We start from the raw sequence: 22,893 nt of genomic DNA, 5'->3' as shown, positions 1-22,893 counted from the left end.
TGCTACCTCAGAACCCTAAGATACAGTTCATCTGGTCCGATTGACTTATCTTGACTTAGGTCTTTCAGCTTTTTGAACACCTTCTCCCTTGTAATAATAACTGCACTCACTTCTCTTCCTTCACATCCTTAACACCTGGCACAGTGCTAGTGACTTCCATAATGAAGATTCGTTTAGTTCATCTGTCATCTCATTGTCTCACGTTATTATTTCTTGCCTCATTTTCTAGCAGTCCTATATCCACTCTTACCTCTTATTTTTTTTACATCCTGAAAAAGCTTTCACTATCCACTTGAATATTGTTTGCTAGCTTGCTTTCATATTTCACCTTTTCCCTCCTAATGATTCTTTTAGTTACTTTGTAGGGTTTTAAAAGCTTTCCAGTCCTCTGTCTTCCCACTAATTTTTGCTGTGTTGTTTTTACATTAGCTTTGACTTCCCTTTTCAGCCACAGTTGTACTATTTTGCCATAGGAGTGTTTTTTTTTTTGGAATACATCTATCCTGCACCTTCCTCATTTTTCTCAGAAACTCACAACATTGCTGCTCTGCATCTTCTTCCAAATTACTTTGGCCAACTCCGCCAGTATCTCCTTCCATATTTACTTTAGCCAACTCCTCTCTAACAGCACTGTAATTTCCTTTACTCCACTGAAATACTGCTATGTCAGTTTTTACTTTCTCTCCATCAAATTTCAAATTGAACTCAATCAAATTGTGATCTCTGCCATCTAAAGGTTCTTTTACCCTAAGCTCGCTAATCACTTCTGGTCCATTACAAAACACACAATCCAGTATCGCTGATCCCCTGGTAGGCTCAACTTAACGATGCTTGATAAAACTCACTCTCTCAAGATCCATTATCAACCTCATTTTCCCAATCAACCTATATGCTGAAATCTCCAATGACTATAATAACATTGCCCTTTAGACACGCCTTTTCTATTTCCCATTGTAATCTGTAGTCCACATCCTTGCTATTGTTGGGAGATCTGTTTATAAGAGCCATCAGAGTCCTTTTACCCTTGCAGTTTCTTAACTCAATCCACAAGAATTCAACATTTTCTGATTCTATGTCACATCTTTCTATTGATTTGCTGCCATTCACTACCAGCAGAGCCATGCCATTCCTTCCACCTACCTTCCTATCCCTCTGATACAACATGTAACCTTGGACATTCACCTCCCAACTACAACCATCTTTCAGCCATGATTCAGTGATGGCCACAACGTCATCCTGACTATCTGTAAAAGTGCAACAAGATCATCCACCTTTATTTCTTATACACCATGCATTGAGATATAACACTGCGAGCACTGTATTTGCTACCCTTTTTGATTCTGCATCCCCAATGCACTGATGCTCACCCTGCTGGCTGCAATTTTGTCTCATTATCTACCTGCACTTGCTGACAGTCTGACTACATGGTAGCTTTGCTTTTTTACCATCCATCTTATCCTGAATCCCTTTACTTCAGTTCCCACCTCTCTGCCAAATTAGTTTAAACCCCAACAGCTCTGACAAACCTACCCATGAGAATTTTGGTCCCCCTCGGCTTCACGTGCAACCCGTCACTTTTTAACAGGTCATGCTTCCCCCAGATGAAATCCCAGTGATGTAAAAACCTGAAGCCCTGCCCCCTGCACCAGCTTCTCAGCCACACATTAATCTGCCAAATCACTCTGGGATTTCTACCCTCACTGGCACATGGCATAAGCAGCAATCAAGAAATTAAAAGGCAACACGAGTGAATCTGCAGATGCTGGAAATAAATAAAAAAACACGAAATGCTGGCAGAACTCAGCAGGCCAGACAGCATCTATGGGAGGAGGTCATAACAACGTTTCGGGCCGAAACCCTTCATCAGGAGTGGAGTAACATGGGATGGTCGAGGGGGGATAAGAAGTGGGGGGAGGGATAAAGTAGAGAGCTGGGAAGTGATAGGTTGGAGGGAAATGGGCTAGGGGGAAAGTGGAGAATTATGGGAAATAAAAGAGAAAGAAAGGTAGGGCAGGGGGGAGAGATTATAGTGAGGGGGGAAAAGAGAGAGAAAGAGAACCAGACTAAAATAATAGATAGGGATGGGGGTAAGGGGTGGGGGGGGGGGGGCAAGATGAGGCCACATGCAGGTCGATGGAGCAATACCTTATCTCCCGCCTAGGTAGCCTCCTTCCTGCCGGCATGAACATCCAACTCACTGACCTCCATTGATACCCCTGCCCCCCACCCTTACCCCCATCCCTATCTATTATTTTAGTCTGGTTCTCTCTCTCTCTCTCTCTTTTTCCCCCCTCACTATAATCTCTCCCCCCAGCCCTACCTTTCTTTCTCTTTTATTTCCCATAATTCTCCACTTTCCCCCTAGCCCATTTCCCTCCAGCCTATCACTTCCCAGCTCTCTACTTTATCCCTCCTCCCACTTCTTATCCCCCCTCGACTATCCCATGTTACTTCACTCCTGATGAAGGGTTTCGGCCCGAAACGTCGTTATTACCTCCTCCCATAGATGCTGTCTGGCCTGCTGAGTTCTGCCAGCATTTCGTGTTTTTTTTAATCAAGAATTTACTACCCTGGAGGTCCTGCTTCTCAGCTTTCTACCTAGCTCTCTAGATTTTCTTTTCAGGACCTCTTTGCTTTTACTGCCTATGTCATTGGTACCAATATGTATGAAGACATCTGGCTGCTCTCCCTCCCCATACAAAATGCTGTGGACACAATCTGAGATGTCCCTTACCCTAGCAACTGGGAGACAACATTCCATCCAGGTGTCCCATTCACATCTACAGAATCTCCTGCCTGGTCCCCTGACTCTCAAGTCCCCTATCACTACTGCTCTCCTCTTCTCCCTCTTTCCCTTCTGCACTCTTTTGCACAGTGCCAATAAACCGGTCTCCATGACATTCCCCTGGAAGGTCACTACAGAATCTAAAACTGTATACTTATTATTGACGGGAATGGCAACAGGTGTGCTCTGTGCTAACTGCCTATTCACATTTCCGTTTCTCTGACAGTCATCCAGCTATTTGCCTCCTGCAATTTAGGAACGTCTACTTCCCTGCAACTCTGATCGATTATCCCACACGCTCCTTTACAAGCCGAAGGACATCCAGCTGCCGTTTCGGCTCCCTAATACATTCTTCAAGAAACTGCAGCTGGATGCACTTCATGCAGATGTAACTCCCTGGAGACTCTGGGTCTCCCAGGACTCCAACTCCCACCACCACAATGGTCATATACTACAGTAGGTACACTAAGAGAGGGGAAAAGGGGAACCTTAACAGAAACTTACCCAGACCCAATGCCTCTTTCGAGCCAAAGCCTGACACTTCTACTCTTACCACTGGCCTATTCCCAACAATGGCCGCCCCACTTGTCCCTTCTGTACTTTTAAACAAGTGTCGCAAACCTGCGAGGAACCTTGTCGTTATGCCCTGCTCCTGCCGCTGATTGGGCCGTCAGAATATTAGGTTAAATATTCATCTACTGTGTTTGGCATGGTCATTTGGGTTGAAGGGCCTGTATGACTCTAATCGAATACCAGTAATTGGTAGAAGCATTAGAGGAGAGATGAGGCAAGACTCTGAGGAGGAGCTGGGGAGCAGAATACACTTTTCAAACGGGTGGTGGACGAAACACACATGTTTAAAACAGCATTTGTCCATCACCCATATATCTATACATTTTGTTTCTCCTTTGCTATCGCTCCCCATCCTCTGGTTCTATCATCCTTCCTTATCTGTTTCCATCTATCATCTACCCTAACCTTCCCCTCCCTTTCTCCACCAAGTTCTATCTGTTAAATTTCACGACCCATCGCCCCCACCATCACCACCTTGTTTCCACCGGCCTCTGCCACACCCCTCCTTCTCAGTTCTTTATACCAGCTATCTTCCCTTTACACACATTCCTGATGCAGGATCTTGACCTGAAATATCAACCATCTCTTTGCCTCCACAAGGTGCTGCCAGACCTGCTGAGTTCTTCCTGCAGTTTAATCTCCAGTACGTGTATACTTGAAGAGCCATGATCCAACACTGGAAGGCGGAATCAGGCTGGACAACTCTTGTTCAATTGGTCAATGCACAAAGGGCTAAATGATCTCCTCGATCAGATATTTTAAATGACTACATGAAATGTATAACGTGGATCAGATAGACTCAAACTCCCTCTAGTGTCCAGTGGAACAATGTGGCAATATTTCTGACTGAAGATCACCAATAGCTCAGTATAACATTGGACACCTACCTCGGCCTCCCTCCAAAACTCAAGATGCAATTCAGTACAAATTTCTTTATCAAAGAGTAGCAAGAACATAAATCTCACTAGCACAATAAGTGGTTAAAGCAAATGATATGGGTGTATCTAATGAAAGGCTAGTTAATCAGTAAAACAAGGCATACAGAGATTTAGTGAAACATTAATAGAGTCATACAGACTACCTAGGCCAAATAGCCCATTCCCATGCCACTTTATTGTAATCACATGCATTTTCTTAACTGTTCTAGTCACACTGATTCAGAGAATAAATTATTATACTGGTATAAACTCACATTTGTCAGATTTATGCCATTCATTTCAAGTGCCATTGTGCCATGCTTTCTATCAATTAACTACCTGATCAAATTAATGAAAATTCCTTGCAGTCAACTGAAATTGGCCATGCCTTCCTAAGTTACGTCATGCCTGTATTCTTCCCTGTATGCACCACCTGCACAACTACCTTGCTGTCTTGAGGCAAATTAGGGTGGATAAATCCACAGGGCCTGACAAGGTGTTCCCTCATACCTTGTAGGAGGGTATTGCAGAAATTGCAGGGACCCTAGCAGAGATATTTAAAACATCTGTAACCACAAGTGAGGTGCGGAGGACTGGAGGATAGCAAATGCTGTTCCGTTGTTTCATAAAGGGCAAAAACAGAATAAGCTGGAAAATAATTGGCCAGTGAGCATGACATTAGTAGTGGGCAAGTTATTGAAAGGTATTCTAAGGGAATAGATATACAAGTCTTTGTTTAGACAGGTGCTGATTAGGGATTGTCAACATGACTTTGAGTGGTAGGTCGTATCTAATCAATTTCAAGAGTTTTTCCAAGGAGTCTTCCAGGAAGTGAATGTTATCTACACAAACTTTAGCAAAGCCTTTAACAAGAGTCCATATGGGTGGTTGTTGAAGAAAGTTCAGTAACTTGGCATTCAGGATGAGGTAGTAAATTGGATTCTACCTTGGCTTCGCAGAAACCGCCAAAGAGTGATACTAGATAGCTTTCTCTCTGACTAGAGGCCTGTGACTAATGGTGTGCCACAGGGATCAGTGCTGGGTCTGTTGCTGTTTGTCATCTATATTAACAATCTAGATTATAATGTGGTTAACTGGATCAGCAAATTTGCGGGACCTAATGAACAGCGTGAAAGACTATCAAAATTTGCAGCAGGAGCTGGACCAGCTGGAAAAATGACAGCTGAAATTTAATGCAGACAAGTGTGAGGTGTTGCACTTTAGGAGAGTTAAGCAGGGTAGGACTTGCACAATGAAAAGTAGGGTGCTGTGGAATTCAGTAGAACAAAGGCATCTGGCAATACAGATCCATAATTTCTTGAAAGTGGCATTACAGGTAGATAGGGTCATAAAGAGCTTTTAGCACATTGGTTTTCATAAATCAAAGTATTCAGTACAGGAGTTGAGATACTATGTTAAAGTTGTACAAGATGTAGGTGAAGCCAAATTTGTGTATTGTGTTCAGGTCACTTATTTACAGGGTTGATATCAAGAAGATTGAAAGGCTACAAAAAAAATTCAAAGGATGTTGCCAAGACCTGAGGACCTGAGTCATAGGGAAAGGTTGAATAGATCATGACTATTCCCTGGAGCACAGGAGAAAGAGAGGAGATTTGATACAAGGATACAAAATTATGAGGGTACAGACAGAGAAAATGCAAGCAGGCTTTTTCCAGAGGGTGGGTGAGACTAGAACTAGAAGTTACGGGTTAAGGGTGAAAGGTGAAATGCTTAAGGGCAACCTCTTCACTCAGAAGGTAGCAAGCGCAAAACGAGCTGCCAGTAGAAGTGGTGGATGCAGATTTGATTTCAACGTTTAAGTTTGGATAACTACATGGATGGGAGGGGGGTACAGACTGATGGGACAAGACAGAATGATAGTTTGGCATAGACTAGATGGGCCAAAGGGCCTGATCTGCTCTGTAGTGCTCTATAACTCTACTACACACGTTATTTTATTGATCAGCTTTACTGATACTATTGAACGATCTGAACTTGCAAACACAGACTTACCTAGAAAGTTAGGATACAGCTGATCAATATTATCAATCACATAATTACACTTCGGGCACCGGTTACTGACCTCAAGGCTCTGCCGAATACATTTATAGCTGTAGAAAGAGCAGGTGGCAAGTTAGAATAATCATCTTTAACCCAAATGAGTTTACAGTGCATTTCATTTTACCTATTCATTATTAAACTTACTCAAGGGCTCATCTTTGTTCAATAATTAAACACACCAACTTGGATCTAACAACTACTCCAAACAGAACATAAATCAGGGGTCACCAAACTTTTTGCACCGCAGACCAGTTAAATATTGACAATATTCTTGTGGACCGGCCGACGGGGGTGGGGGTGGTGGTGTTAATCACAACTGGAATATAGGTGATAAGTCAACTATAAGTCACTTATAAGTGGCTAATACACTCAATTTCATGTCTAAAAGGGTTTATCAAACGAATTTTATATTAAACACACAGCGAATATTTTCCTCGCATGAATATAGTGAAGTTAATTATAACTCGCTTATAAGTCAATAGCATCATAACATTTTAAGTAACATGTGGATATTAAACACACAGTGCATATTTTCCTCATATGAACATATAAAATCATTGCAACACACCAGTGAGAGGACAAGAGCGACTGAGCCCGCCCCCCTTGTAGGTAAGTAGGATCTATTGGCCGACAAAAGTTTGGCTCGAGGGATGACTTTCAGTAGATTGCAGCGAGGTAGCTGCTCAACTACCTATGAAACCTTGAGCCCGAATTAGGTCGTCTGCGAATATTTTAGCACCGGGTTCCCTACATCATTCGGTGTGTTAAAAAGGTTTAGAGGCAGTGCCCATCTGTTCGCGCTCCAGGCCAGTAGCAACAGTACTTCTCGCTGGCCACGCGAGGCGGCTGGTTACCCAAGGGTAACCAGTGATCCCTGGCACTGGGGTATCACTGCGTTTAGACGACTGATGACCTTGTGTGGGTAATGACTTCATGCGCGTAATGACCTCGCGTGCGTTCAAGTTCAACAGTGTGCATGACACGGAATGAGGAAAGGTGCAGCTGACTCATATCGTCAAATCATATTGTTTTCTCGCGGCCTGGTGGTTGGGTACCACTGGCATAGATAGCCAGCCTAACTAGAGAAGGTACTGGATGCGGTTGTGAACACCGAGTCCATACTGTCACAGGGTGACCATGCCTCCTGTGAAATTTAGGGCTCAGGAAATCAAGAACACAAGAAGAGTGCGGAAAGAACTCAATCAGGTGGCATCTTATGGTGTAAAAATGAACAGTGGACATTTCAGGTCAAAAGACTTCAAGTAAGGAGTGAGATAAGAATGGCCAGCAAGCCAAGGTCCCAAATGAGATAGGTCAATATCAATACTGTAAAGCAAAGCCTGACAAATGTACACTAGGGCAGATACTTGCAGCGCGATATGCAATTGGACAAGTAGCATCATTTTTAAATAATGAAATAATGAGAGTTCAAGAAAAAATGTGTTCTGTGAAGGGTAAAAGATATGGACAGCAATTCAAAGAACTCTGGATTTAGGTTCTGTACAAGAGAAAAATGGAAACCTGTGGTAGGCCCAGAAAACTGTACTAATCAGCATCCCTCCTATTTCAGTTTTCTGGGCCTGCCACAGGTTTCCATTTTTCTCTTGTACAGAACCTAAATCCAGAGTTCTTTGTATTAATCAGCAACCTTCCTATTTTCAAAGAGCATAGGGAGTACTTAAAAAGGAATTAAGACAGTAAAGAGAAACATTAAATATCACTAGCAGACAACATTAAAGAGAAGATGAAGCATTTAATATATAAAGGGAATCACGAAAAGGGCCCATTGAGTGACTAAAATTTAAGTGTGGAATCAGAATATACGATAGATCTTAAATGAACATTGCTCATCTTTATTCACTAAAGGACATTGTACATAGCTGGGAGAGGGAAATACAACAAATTATTATAAAGGAATTAGATAAAGTTAAAACAACTCCCAATGTCAGTGAAATGAATCCTGGTTTGCTATGGGAGTCAAGGCAGCAGACAAAGGTAAGGTAGCAGAAGACTGGACAGCAAATGTAGTAACTCTTTTCAAAAAAAAGGCAGCTGGAATAAGCCAAGTAATTATAAAATAGTTTCTAACATTGGCATTTGGAATGGACAAGTCAGAGCCCAGACCTTAACCCAATTGAAATGCTGCAGCATGACTTGAAAAGGGCTGTTCATGCAAGGTACCCCAGAAATATTGAAAAACTGAAACAGTTTTGTATGCATGAATGGTCTAAAATTCCTCCTTCCCATTGTGCAAGTCTGATTAGCAGATACAGGAAATGTATGCTGGAGGTTACTGGTGCTAAAGGAGGTTCTACCAGTTATTAAATACAAAGGTTCACATATATTTTCCAGTCTTGGCTGTGAATGATTAATGGGTTCAATAAAGACATAAAAGTACAGTAGTTTAGGCAGATTGTGTTTTTCTATTATTGTGACTTAAATGAAGATCAGACCACATTTTATGAGTAATTAATGCAGAAAATCTGGTAAGTGCAAAGGGTTCACAAATCTTTTCTTGTACCTTGGTAAAGTACAGACAAAAAATGGTAAAGACAACAAATGGAATTCTCGTCTTCATTAGCCGGGGCAAAGAACACAAGAGCAGTGAGGTTATGGCACAATGTTATAAAACACTAATGAGGCCACAAGTGGAATATAGATGGCCACAGCTGCAGTAAGCACACTTTGGGAAGGATATTATTGCATTAAGGATGCAAAAGAGATTCATTAAGATGTTGCTTGGGCTGGAGCATGTCTGAAACAAAGAAAGTCTGGACTTTCTTTGAGCAGAGATAGCTGAAAGAGGTATACTGATGCAGTGTGACTACAATATATAATTTCTGCAAAATACAGCGGTTAAATCCCTTCCAAATCATCCTGACTTGACCATCTCCAGGTTACTTGGATAACATGGTTATAAAATAGTTAGCAATTCTGCCTGGTAGGTTTTCAGGGACTCAAGATTGATCCTGACCTCAGGTATATCTGGAATTGTCAAGAGAGAACAAATTAATTTAGATCATTTTGTAGAGATTGGTTTTCACTTTTACACAAATGAGTCTTTTTCTGCTGATCAGTGTTTTAAAAAAACAAATTAAATCCACTGTGATTCCAATGTTGTAAAACAATAAAACACGAAAATTTCCAAGGCAGGGGTGAATACTTTTTATAGACACTGTAATGACAGCCACTGCAATGACAGCCACCTCAAGGATTAGTGAAGGGTAATAACAGCAAATCTGAAGGTGAAAGAAATATGATACACAGGGAAGGACTATTAACAATTTTCCTGAATTGGTCCGAGTTGGAAAGTTCTCTTATAGATAGCAGTATGACAAAAGATTAGAGAGAAACTAGCAACTGTAGACAAGAATAATCAGGAAATTTCTGGCTTCCAGTAAGATGGCAACATGTTCAGACGCATCAGCTGCTCTGGGTCCAAAGGTGTAACTGTTTGTTCTTTATGTCTTTTTTTTAAACAATTACAAGATACTGCTGAGTATCAAGAACACCAAGTACTGCAGCTCTAACCCACCAGCAAGTTGCTCAATAGCAGTGGAGCTAGACTTGTTGGACATTGAGTTGCAGCCTGCTTCTGCCAGCATGGAAGCAGGGATCAGAGTCAGTGTGCGGAGGCAGTGCACGATCCAACAATCAGTGGAAATCCTTGATTTGGACATTTTAATTGTGATTGCAAGACCCTTTTGGACACTGATAATTTAGAATACTGAGAGTCCAATTCAAAGGTTCATTGGTGGGGATGATGGTGGGGGAGCAGCATGGCCTCAGTTGGGCACAGATCAGGCCCTCAGCCTCGAGGTCACCTATTGCAGCAACCGGGGAAGGAGATGCTGGAGGTAGCTGTGTTCCACTGAATTCCATAATGGAAGACAACCGTTCAGCTGTAGCTGCACTTGCGCAAGATGAGGGACTGCTGAGGGCTTGGTCTTGCAGTAGCATAGCTCCAGAACAACATCCATGCACCATCAACATCTACAGGTCATGACACTCATGGACTTGGGTTACATTATTATTTTTTAATACTTTTTTGTAATTGTATATGTTTCTGTGATCATAATTATATGTGCTGTTGGTACAGTGTTTTGTACTTTGTTCCCAGAGGAAAGCTGCTTCATATGGCTGAATGACAACTGAACTTGAAACTAAAGTTTGGAATAAGGGGCTTTTAGAGGGTAAGCAGCTAAGAATGCAATCCTTAGGAACGTGACCCTTGAGATGACCACTAGGGTTTTAAGAGGATGGGAGTTAACTTTGCACTTCAGGATAATCCTGAACATTGATTATTTTGTCAGGCTTGAAAATAATCTGGTAACCTCACACTAGAACCTGGGCTCCGCTGCTGGTGAATCACTCCAAGCCTAGATTTCGATGCCGAAGGTGCCTTCTCAACCTCTCCTCTGTCCACTCTTTACAAGGAGGTTGTCTGGATTGGAGGGTGTACCTTATGAGAATAGGTTGAGTGAACTTGGCCTTTTCTCCTTGAAGCAAAAGATGACAGGTGACCTGACAGAGATGCATAAGATGATGAGAGGCATTGATCGTGTGGATAGTCAGAGGCTTTTTCCCAGGGATGAAATGACTAACACGAGGGGGCATAGTTTTAAGGTGCTTGGAAATAGGTATCAAGGGGATATCCAGGGTAGGTTTTCCCACACAGAGACTGGTGGGTGCATGGAATGCACTGCCAGCTGTGGTGGTGGAAGCTGATACAATAGAGTCTTTTAAGGGCCTCTTAGATAGGTACATGGAGCTTAGAAAAATAGAGGGCTATGCGCTGGGGAAATTCTAGGCAGATTCTAGAGTGGGTTACATATTCGGCACAACATTTCTATGTTTTATGTAATAGCTTAAATGTCCAGATTGGGCCTGGAATAGCTGAGCCAAACCTCTGTCATATAGATTCGATCTTGTGCCTTGTCAGATGTAAACAAATTGGGGATAAGGGCTTATGCTGGAGAAGGTTTCAAAATGAGAGACTAATGATCTTAAAAGGGCTAAAGGAAAACTAGGGCAAGAATAGCCGATACATAGCTCCACAATGGAAGAGAAAATAGAAGGCCAAAGGCAAAACAGTTGGGATTACTTGATTCAAAGTACAGAACTCTTTTCAGAGCCACAGACAAAGGGAACATTAAAAGGACAGCAGATTTGGCAAGGAAGTGCTCAGTGGAGTCTGTATCTGTGATGGATACAATGGGGATATGAATGCTAAGTGGACAGTCATGAACACAAAGAATTGTGAGAGTGAAATATGGAAAAGACACAGATGAATTGAGAAATTTCATTTCACACAATGTTACTTCCTGCAGAGACAAAGGAATAAAGCAGTGAAAGCATCTCACTGAGAAAGTTGTGATACTTGGGTAGGTATTCAAGAATTTGAATTTTAAGAGTGGTCGGACTGAAACAAAGTCAAGGAAAAACATGCCAGACTAGGGAAATACTAAAAAAAAATTAATTGTGGCAGGGAAATGAGAAGTACAGCAGATAGAAGTCTCATTTGACAGGAAGCCACTTTCAACCATTTTCTAGGTTTATAGACAAAATGTTGATTTGAATCTCCACAAATGGATACAATGAGCTTCATTCACAAGAAACTAAAAATGTAGAAATGTGAAGTCAATGGTTTATCCACAGGTAAAGGCCACAATTTGACAGCCAATATAGCGAGCTGAATTGGGAGGAGACAGGCTGGAAAAAGCAGCCAAAATAGCACCCTTTGTGTAGGCCTGAAACTAATAATTATTACAAAACATTCTGGTGTTCTCTCACACCTTTAGTGATAAGACAATCTCATCAAAACAAAATTACTCTGGGCTTTGATGTCAAGACAATAATTATTGCCAATAGCCCAAGAAGGTTGTAGCATGTTGCCTTCTTCAATCACTACAGTCCTTTTCATGAAGATGCTTCCAGTGTTGAGTAGCAAGTTTCAAAATTTAAACTCTATATAAAGGAGGAACGATGACTTGGAGGGAAATTGGCAGCTGCTGACATACCCTTGCTAGTCCTATCCTATTAATGATAGACGCTGTCGACTTGAAAGATACTGACAGCAACCTAGGCAAGCAAATGAAGTACATTTCATAGATGACACACACAAAAGCCACAATGCGCCTAGTGCAGGGAGTGACTATTCATGATGGTGGATTGGGGGCCAATCTGGGCAGAATCAATCTTCTGGAGTGTTGTTTCAACTGCACTCTATTGTCACCAAACAATTGATACTAAAGCAAGTGATAAGTATTCTATTGCACTTTCAACTCATGGAAAGGCTTTTGGGAATCATATTGAGAGCAAATTGAAATTCAAAGTTGAATACACATTTATTAAGGTATCTATATATGTCACCATATACTATATTGAAATTAATTTTTTGCAGGCATTGACAATAGAACAGAGAAATACAATAGAATAGTGGAAATCCAGACAGTGGAAAACATCCTGTATTGTCCCGGTACCGAAGAAACCACAACCAAAGGAGTTGAATGACTTCAGACCTGTTGCCTTGACGTCGCACGTGATGAAGACCATGGAGCGGCTGATAATACAGAATCTGAGGCCACAAACCAGGCACGCCCAGGATCCTCTTCAGTTTGCGTATAAGGAGAAGGTGGGAGTGGAGGATGCTATCACTTATTTGCTGCACAAATCACTCTCTCACCTAGATGGGGTCAGTTGTGCTGTGAGGATTACATTCCTTGACTTCTCTAGTGCCTTTAACACCATCCAGCCCAAGATCTTAAGGCACAAACTAACGGAGATGGGAGTAGACTCTCACATGGTGGATTGGATAGTGGACTACTTGACAGATAGACCTCAGTATGTGCGGTTGGGAGACTGTAGGTCTGACACGGTGGTCAGCAGCACAGGAGCGCCGCAGGGAACCGTACTCTCTCCGGTCCTGTTCACCCTGTACACATCAGACTTCCAATATAACTCGGAGTCCTGCCATGTGCAGAAGTTCGCTGATGACACGGCCATAGTGGGGTGTGTCAGGAATGGACAGGAAGAGGAGTATAGGAAACTGATACAGGACTTTGTGATATGGTGCAACTCAAACTACCTGCGTCTCAATATCACCAAGACCAAGGAGATGGTGGTGGACTTTAGGAGATCTAGGCCTCATATGGAGCCAGTGATCATTAATGGAGAATGTGTGGAGCAGGTTAAAACCTACAAGTATCTGGGAGTACAGTTAGACGAGAAGCTAGACTGGACTGCCAACACAGATGCCTTGTGCAGGAAGGCACAGAGTCGACTGTACTTCCTTAGAAGGTCGGCGTCATTCAATGTCTGTAGTGAGATGCTGAAGATGTTCTATAGGTCAGTTGTGGAGAGCGCCCTCTTCTTTGTGGTGGCGTGTTGGGGAAGAAGCATTAAGAAGAGGGACGCCTCACGTCTTAATAAGCTGGTAAGGAAGGCGGGCTCTGTCGTGGGCAAAGTACTGGAGAGTTTAACATCGGTAGCTGAGTGAAGGGCGCTGAGTAGGCTACGGTCAATTATGGAAAACTCTGAACATCCTCTACATAGCACCATCCAGAGACAGAGAAGCAGTTTCAGCGACAGGTTACTATCGATGCAATGCTCCTCAGACAGGATGAAGAGGTCCCCAATGCCATTAGGCTTTACAATTCAACTGCCAGGACTTAAGAACTTTTTAAAAGCTATTATTAATGCTTTTTGAGATAGTGATTTAGATGCATATCATATTTTTTACTGAGTTAAGTATTGTATGTAATTAGTTTTGCTACAACAAGTGTATGGGACATTGGAAAAAAAGTTGAATTGCCCCATGGGGATGAATAAAGTATCTATCTATCTAAACAAGCAACCAATGTGCAAAAAACAAACTGGGCAAAGTAAATAAATAACACGGAGAACATGAGTTGAAGAAGACAGTGAGTCCATAGATTGTGAAATCAATTCAAAGTTGAGATGCATTAAATCATCCATGTTGATACAGGAGCTTGATGGCTGAAGGGTCATAAATGTTCCTGAACCTGGTACTTTGAGACCCAAGGATCCTGTATCTCCACACACAGGATACTTAGTTCCTAACATGTTATTGTTGCCATCATACTTGTGTGGTTAGCCCACGAGTTTCTGATCAATAGCAACCTGAGACATTGATGTGAATAACAGACAGTATTGAATGTCAACAGCGGATAGCTGGACTCTCATGCAATGTCAGTATTACGTGCCACCTATTAGTATTCTTTAAGTGGGAGAGTGAACAGTCAGAAGCCATGGTCCACGTAGGTACTAATGACATGAGTAGAACCTGGTGATGAGGTTCTGCATAGAGAGTTCAGTAAGTTAGGTACTAAGTTAAAGGGCAAGACCTCCAGTGTTGTGATCTCAGGATTGCCACCAGTGCCACCTGCTGTGATGCCAGAACTGGGAAGATTATATAGTTCAGTACGTGGCATAGGAGTTGGTATAGGAAGGAGGACAAGATTTTTAGATCATTGGGCTCCCTTCCAGTGAAGGTAGGACCTGTACAGAAGGGATAATTTGCACATTAACAGGAGGGGGACTAATATCCCAGTGGGAAGGTTTGTTAATGCTGCATGGTGGGGTTTAAACTGGAGTTGCAGGGCATGGGAACAAAAGTACCAGAACAGTTAGATGTCGTGGAAGCAGATGTTGGTTAGTCCTCCAACAAAGTTAGGAATCGAAAGGTTCCTACTGTCTTGAGCAGCGCATATTTCAATGCAAGCAGTATCAAAGGAAAAGTGGATGATAGCGCTGAAGATGAGGTAGATGGTTTACAAACAGAGGCAAAGTGTACTGAAGAGAGGTTGCTGATAAAGTAAAATTGCAGTCAACAGGATGAGGCTACATAAAAGGTGGGTGAAAACAGAACTGGAAGCGTTATACTTGAATGTGCGCACTACACAGAATAGTATAGGTGTATCTGTAGAACAGTTGCAAATTGGCATGTATGATGTTGTAGGCATCACTGAATCATGACTAAAAGGTTATAGCTAGGAGCCTATTGTCCAAGGATACACATTGTATCAAAAGGACTGGTAGGAAGGTTGAAGGACAGCATTGCTGTTGGTAAACGATGAAATCAAATCTTTAGAAAGAGGTGTCATAGGGTCAGAAGATGTTAAATCTTTGTGGATAGAGCTAAGGAACTGTGAGGGTTAAAAAAAACCCTAATGGAGTTGAATACAGACCCCCAAAAAGTAGTACAGGGAGGTTCTACAAATTATAACAGGATATAGAAAATGCATGCCAAAAGGCCAAATTACAATAGTTATGGGGGATTTCAATATAAAAGCAAATTGGGAAAAATCAGATTAGTGCTGCAGTCCAGGGAGGGAATTTCTAGAGTGTCTACTAGATAACTGTGGCGACCCACTTTCTGCACAGGCAAACCGGCTCACAAATAGCCAGCGCGTGGGGGGAGACTTTGGTAATGCACCTCTGACATCATTTCCGCCCGGAGAGGGCGGGCGCTAGGGATTAAATGCCAGTGCCACGAAGTTTGAATAAACTAGTCTCGAAACGACTTACCGACTGCGTGTCGTTATTTCAGCGCTGTGTGTAGCACATCGCTACATAGCTTTTCAGAACAGCTCATGGTTTTGCCCACTTGAGGATTAGCTATTCTGAATTGGGTGTTGAGCAATGAACCAGAATTGATCGGAGAGCTTAAGGTAAATTAACCCCTAGGGGCAAGTGACTATAATGTGATAGAATTCACCCTGAAATTTGAGAAGGCAAAACTAAAGTCGGATCAATTCAGTATTACAGTGGAGTAAAAGGAATTACAGAGGCATGAGAGAGGAGCTGGCTAGAATTGATCGGAAAATAACACTGACAGTGTTGATGGCAGAACAGCAATGGCTGGAATTTCCGAAAGCAATTCAGAAGACACAGGATATATTCATCCCAAGAGGGGAAGAACTGTTCTAATGGCTAACAAGAAAAGTAAAGCCACCATAAAAGCCAAAGAGGACATATAATTGACCAAAAATTAGTGGGAAATTAGAAGATTGGGAAGCTTTTAAAAACCAACAGAAGGCAACTAAAAAAGCCATTAACATAAAGATAGAACACAAAAGTAAGCTAGTTTTTTCAGATACATAAAGTATAAAAGAGAGACGAGAGTGGATATTGAAACGATGGAAAACGATGCTGGAGAGGTAGTAATGGGGGCAAGGAGATGGTGGATGAATTGAATAGTATTTTGCACCAGTCTTTACTGTGGAAGACACTAACAACTTGGTGGTAGTTCCAGGTGTCAAGTGTCATGAAATGTGTGAAGTTACCATTAATAGATAGAAGGTTCTCGGGTAACTAAAAAGTCTGAAGGTAGATAAGTCACCTGGACCAGATGGAGTACAGCCCAGGGTTCTGAAAGAGGTGGCTGAAAAGATTGCAGGCATTAGTAATGCTCTTTCAAGAATTACTAGATTCTGGAACGGTTCCTGAAGACTGGAAAATTGCAAATGTCACTGCACATTTCAAGAAGGGAGAGATAAGAAAGGTAACTAGTCTAATGAGTCTGACCTCAGTGGTTGGGAAGATATTGGAGTCGATTATCAAGAATGAGGTCTTAGGGTACTTGGAGGCACATGTGAAAATAGGCCAGTTAGCATGGTTTCCACAAGGGAAAATCTCGCCTGGCAAATCTGCTGGAATTCTTTTAAGAAACAACAACAGGATTGCCAAAGGAGAATCAGCTGATGTTGTATACTTGGATTTTCATAAAGCCTTTTACAAGGTATCACACTCGAGGCAGCACAACAAGCTACAAGCCCACGGTATTACAGAAAAGATTCTAGCATGGATAAGGCATTGGCTGATTGGCAGGAGGCAAAGAGTGGAAGTAAAGGGAGCCTTTTCTAGTAGGCTATTGGTGACTAGTGGTGTTCCACAGGGGTCTGTGTTGGGACCAATTCTTTTTATGTTATATATCAATAATTTGGATGCTAGCTTTGTTGCAAAGTTTGCAGACAATATGAAGATAGGTTGAAGTACAGGTACTTTTAAGGAAGTAGAGAGGCTACAGGTGGACTTAGATGAGGAGAATGGGTAAAGAAGTGTCAGGTAGAATACAGTGTCAGGAAGTGTATGGTCATGCACTTTGGTAGAAAAAATGAAAAGATTTGACTATTTTCTAAATGGAGGGAAAAAACAAAAAAAACTGAGGTGCAAAGGAACTTGGGATTCCTTGTGTAGGATTCCCCAAAAGTTAATTTGCAGGTTGAGTCTGTGGTAAGGAAAGCAAATGCAACGTTCGCATTTATTTCAAGAGGACCAGAATATAAAAGCAAGGATGTAATGCTGAGACTTTATAAAGCACTGGTGAGGCCTCACTTGGGGCAGTTTTGGGCCCCTTATCTTACAAAGGATGTACTGAAACTGGAGAGGGTTCAAAGGAGGTTCACGAAAATGATTCCAGGATTGAATGGCTTGTCATATTAAGAGTGTATGAAAGCTCTGGGCCTGTATTTGCTAGGATTCAGAAGAATGATGGGTGACCTCATTGAAACCTATCAAATGGTGAAAGGTCCTGATAGAGTACATGTAGAGAGGATGTTTCCTATGGTGGGAGAATCTAAGACCAGAGAGAACAGCCTCAGATGAGAACGAAGATGAAGAGGAATTTATTTAGAGTGGTGAATCTGGAATTCTTTGCCAAAGGCAGCTGTGGAAATCTTTATATATTTTTAATGCAGAGATTGATTGGTTCTTGATTGGTCAGGGCATGAAGGGATAAGGGAAGAGAGCAGCTTAGGGTTGAGAGGGAAAATGGATCACTGGCTTATGGTCTATTGACTTATTTCTAAATCTTGCTCAGTTGCCTAAATATTGCCGTACATAAATATCCTGTGCTTCCTTTTCTGAGCAGTGGTGAAGGGAATCAAATATTGTTCAATTATCAGCCAATATCTCCACATCTGACCTTGTGATTGGTCACTAATGGAAACAGATGAAGAATCAGCCTCAACCAAGTGCTGGATTCACATTTTAATAAGTTCCATTAAGTTTCTGGAATTACAGCATTTGGAAACTGCTAACTTTAAAAAAAAGTTTCCAACTTTCTTTCACAATTGTAGGATCAGAGATGGAGCTACTATGTGGAGGCTTTGACTGGTGGGATGGAGATACGTCTCCTGGTTATGCGACCACTGACGCCGGACAGACAATCCCTGAAGAGTATTGATGATGGCTGGGGTCACCTGTCATGTAAAGACATGCTGGGGTCATCTGCCTTGTAAAGACACTGCCCAGAAGGCAATGGCAAACCACTTCTTAGCTAATTTTTCTGTAGAACAATCATGGTCAAAACCACAAACAAGAAAATCTGCAGAGCAACATCCGAGATCGCGGGATCAAGCAAGCGTATAGAGGTCAGCAAGTTAGTCCAGCAGGAAGAGTTTACAAGGAGACAGTTTTTTCTTCAGTGGTTTGATTGAGGGACAACTGCCCAAGTGTGTGAACGTCAGCGAGTTAGACCAGCGGAAGAGTTTAAAAAGAAGACAGCTTTATAGAGCTAGTGCCAGAGGAGCAGGTGACCGAGTAGAGTGAGTCAGAGTAAGAGGGGCTTCAGGGATAACGGGTCGAGGTGAGGTAAGTTACCTGTGAAGAACAGAAACAGGAAGTATGTGTGAGGCTGTTGTTCTGTACTGGGTGTCAGATGTGGGAAGTCCGGGAGACTCCCAACCTGCTGAAAGGTCACATCTGTACCAGGTGCCTTGAACTGCAGCTCCTTAGGGACTGGATTAGGGAACTGGAGATGCATCTGGATGACCTTTGTCTGGTCAGGGAAGGTGGGAAGGTGAGGAAGTGATAGAGAGGAGCTATAGGCAAGTAGTCACACCAGGGTCTCAGTAGACAGATAAGTGGGTAACGGTCAGGAGAGGGAAGAGCAAGAGTCAGCTACTAGAGAGTATCACTGTGGCTGTCCCCCTTAACAATAAATGCTCCTGTTTGAGTACTGTTGGGGGGTGGGGTTGGCCTACCTCGGGGAAGAAACAGTGGCCATGCCTCTGGCACAGAGTCTGGCCCTGTGGCTCAGAAGGGTAGGGAAAGGAAGAAGGCAGCAGTAATAGGGGACTCTATAGTTAGGGGGTCAAACAGCTGATTCTGTGGACACAGGAAAGAAACATGGATGGTAGGTGCCAGGGTCCAAGATGCTTCTGATCATGTCCACGATATCCTGGAGTGGGAAGATGAACAGCCAGAGGTTGTGGTACATATTGGTACCAACGACATAGGTAGGAAAAGGGAGGAGATCCTGAAATCAGGCTACAGGGAGTTAGGGAGGAAGTTGAGAAGCAGGACCTTAAAGGTAGCAATCTCGGGATTACTGCCTGTGCCACATAACAGTGAGTATAGGAATAGAGCAAGGTGGAGGATAAATGTGTGGCTGAGGGATTGGAGCAAGGGGCAGGGATTCAAGTTTCTGGATCACTGGGGCCTCTTTTGTGGCAGATGTGACCTGTACAAAATGGACGGGTTGCATTTGAATCCGAGGAGACCAATGTTGCCTGGATTGGGGAACATGGCTTATGGGAATAGGTTGATTGAACCTGGCCTTTTCTCTATGGAGCAATGAAGGATGACAGGTGGCCTGATATAGGTGTGTAAGAGGCATTGAACATGTGGATAGTCAGAGGCTTTTTTCCAGGGCTAAAATGGCTGACATGAGAGGGCACAGTTTTAAGGTGTTTTGAAGTAGGTACAGAGGCGATGTCAGGGCAAGTTTGTTTTTTTCTAAAAACGCAGAGAGTGGTGAGTGCATGGAATGGGCTGCCAGCAATGGCTGTAGAGGCAGATAAAATAGGGTCTTAAGAGACTCCTGGTGTACATAGAACTTAGAAAAATAGAGGGCTATGGGTAACCCTAGGTAATTTCTAAAGTACGTACAATTTTGGCACAGCATTGTGGGCCAAAGGGCCTGTACGTGCTGTCAGTTTTCTATGTTTCTAAGTTTCTACACACACCCCGATACATCAACTGTACTCTTTTCCATAAATGCTGAGTTCCTCCAGCATTTTGTGTATGATGTTCAAGACCATGATTGCTCATGTCATTTGACAATGAATGAATAGTGTATGCTTAGCACACACTCTCCTGACAAGCTTGTCTCCAGACCCAATTTTCAATTGGATTAGGTGCAAATTTTGTGCCTTTATTGATACGTGGACTTCACGCCATTCTGCCAAATCACAAATCCTAAATTTACATTTCAAGACAAAGTAACATGAAGTAATTTCTGGAATTACAGCATTTGGAAACTGCTAACTTTAAAAAAAAGTTTCCAACTTTCTTTCACAATTGTAGGATCAGAGATGGAGCTACTATGTGGAGGCTTTGACTGGTGGGATGGAGATACGTCTCCTGGTTATGCGACCACTGACGCCGGACAGACAATCCCTGAAGAGTATTGATGATGGCTGGGGTCACCTGTCATGTAAAGACATGCTGGGGTCATCTGCCTTGTAAAGACACTGCCCAGAAGGCAATGGCAAACCACTTCTTAGCTAATTTTTCTGTAGAACAATCATGGTCAAAACCACAAACAAGAAAATCTGCAGAGCAACATCCGAGATCGCGGGATCAAGCAAGCGTATAGAGGTCAGCAAGTTAGTCCAGCAGGAAGAGTTTACAAGGAGACAGTTTTTTCTTCAGTGGTTTGATTGAGGGACAACTGCCCAAGTGTGTGAACGTCAGCGAGTTAGACCAGCGGAAGAGTTTAAAAAGAAGACAGCTTTATAGAGCTAGTGCCAGAGGAGCAGGTGACCGAGTAGAGTGAGTCAGAGTAAGAGGGGCTTCGGGGATAACGGGTCGAGGTGAGGTAAGTTACCTGTGAAGAACAGAAACAGGAAGTATGTGTGAGGCTGTTGTTCTGTACTGGGTGTCAGATGTGGGAAGTCCGGGAGACTCCCAACCTGCTGAAAGGTCACATCTGTACCAGGTGCCTTGAACTGCAGCTCCTTAGGGACTGGATTAGGGAACTGGAGATGCATCTGGATGACCTTTGTCTGGTCAGGGAAGGTGGGAAGGTGAGGAAGTGATAGAGAGGAGCTATAGGCAAGTAGTCACACCAGGGTCTCAGTAGACAGATAAGTGGGTAACGGTCAGGAGAGGGAAGAGCAAGAGTCAGCTACTAGAGAGTATCACTGTGGCTGTCCCCCTTAACAATAAATGCTCCTGTTTGAGTACTGTTGGGGGGTGGGGTTGGCCTACCTCGGGGAAGAAACAGTGGCCATGCCTCTGGCACAGAGTCTGGCCCTGTGGCTCAGAAGGGTAGGGAAAGGAAGAAGGCAGCAGTAATAGGGGACTCTATAGTTAGGGGGTCAAACAGCTGATTCTGTGGACACAGGAAAGAAACATGGATGGTAGGTGCCAGGGTCCAAGATGCTTCTGATCATGTCCACGATATCCTGGAGTGGGAAGATGAACAGCCAGAGGTTGTGGTACATATTGGTACCAACGACATAGGTAGGAAAAGGGAGGAGATCCTGAAATCAGGCTACAGGGAGTTAGGGAGGAAGTTGAGAAGCAGGACCTTAAAGGTAGCAATCTCGGGATTACTGCCTGTGCCACATAACAGTGAGTATAGGAATAGAGCAAGGTGGAGGATAAATGTGTGGCTGAGGGATTGGAGCAAGGGGCAGGGATTCAAGTTTCTGGATCACTGGGGCCTCTTTTGTGGCAGATGTGACCTGTACAAAATGGACGGGTTGCATTTGAATCCGAGGAGACCAATGTTGCCTGGATTGGGGAACATGGCTTATGGGAATAGGTTGATTGAACCTGGCCTTTTCTCTATGGAGCAATGAAGGATGACAGGTGGCCTGATATAGGTGTGTAAGAGGCATTGAACATGTGGATAGTCAGAGGCTTTTTTCCAGGGCTAAAATGGCTGACATGAGAGGGCACAGTTTTAAGGTGTTTTGAAGTAGGTACAGAGGCGATGTCAGGGCAAGTTTGTTTTTTTCTAAAAACGCAGAGAGTGGTGAGTGCATGGAATGGGCTGCCAGCAATGGCTGTAGAGGCAGATAAAATAGGGTCTTAAGAGACTCCTGGTGTACATAGAACTTAGAAAAATAGAGGGCTATGGGTAACCCTAGGTAATTTCTAAAGTACGTACAATTTTGGCACAGCATTGTGGGCCAAAGGGCCTGTACGTGCTGTCAGTTTTCTATGTTTCTAAGTTTCTACACACACCCCGATACATCAACTGTACTCTTTTCCATAAATGCTGAGTTCCTCCAGCATTTTGTGTATGATGTTCAAGACCATGATTGCTCATGTCATTTGACAATGAATGAATAGTGTATGCTTAGCACACACTCTCCTGACAAGCTTGTCTCCAGACCCAATTTTCAATTGGATTAGGTGCAAATTTTGTGCCTTTATTGATACGTGGACTTCACGCCATTCTGCCAAATCACAAATCCTAAATTTACATTTCAAGACAAAGTAACATGAAGTAATTTCTGGAATTACAGCATTTGGAAACTGCTAACTTTAAAAAAAAGTTTCCAACTTTCTTTCACAATT

The 22,893-nt window shown here is 42.8% G+C and overlaps 1 protein-coding gene across 4 annotated transcripts in view; it reads right to left on the bottom strand.

Moving 5' to 3' along the window:
* Positions 1–22,893, bottom strand: part of cop1 (COP1 E3 ubiquitin ligase) — a 158,671-nt gene that overhangs the window by 113,662 nt on the left and 22,116 nt on the right. For 3 of the 4 annotated variants that reach the window (XM_073063745.1, XM_073063746.1, XM_073063747.1), the window contains exon 3: positions 6,289–6,386. In XM_073063745.1, coding sequence (XP_072919846.1) covers positions 6,289–6,386 — 98 coding nt within the window. Of the gene's footprint in view, positions 1–6,288; positions 6,388–22,893 lie in introns of those variants that run through there. The other variant, XM_073063748.1, reaches the window with a different exon arrangement.

The sequence above is a fragment of the Hemitrygon akajei genome, chromosome 12, assembly GCF_048418815.1.
Source record: "Hemitrygon akajei chromosome 12, sHemAka1.3, whole genome shotgun sequence".
Lineage (NCBI taxonomy): Eukaryota > Metazoa > Chordata > Chondrichthyes > Myliobatiformes > Dasyatidae > Hemitrygon > Hemitrygon akajei.
This window is presented reverse-complemented; position numbering and strand designations above follow the sequence as displayed.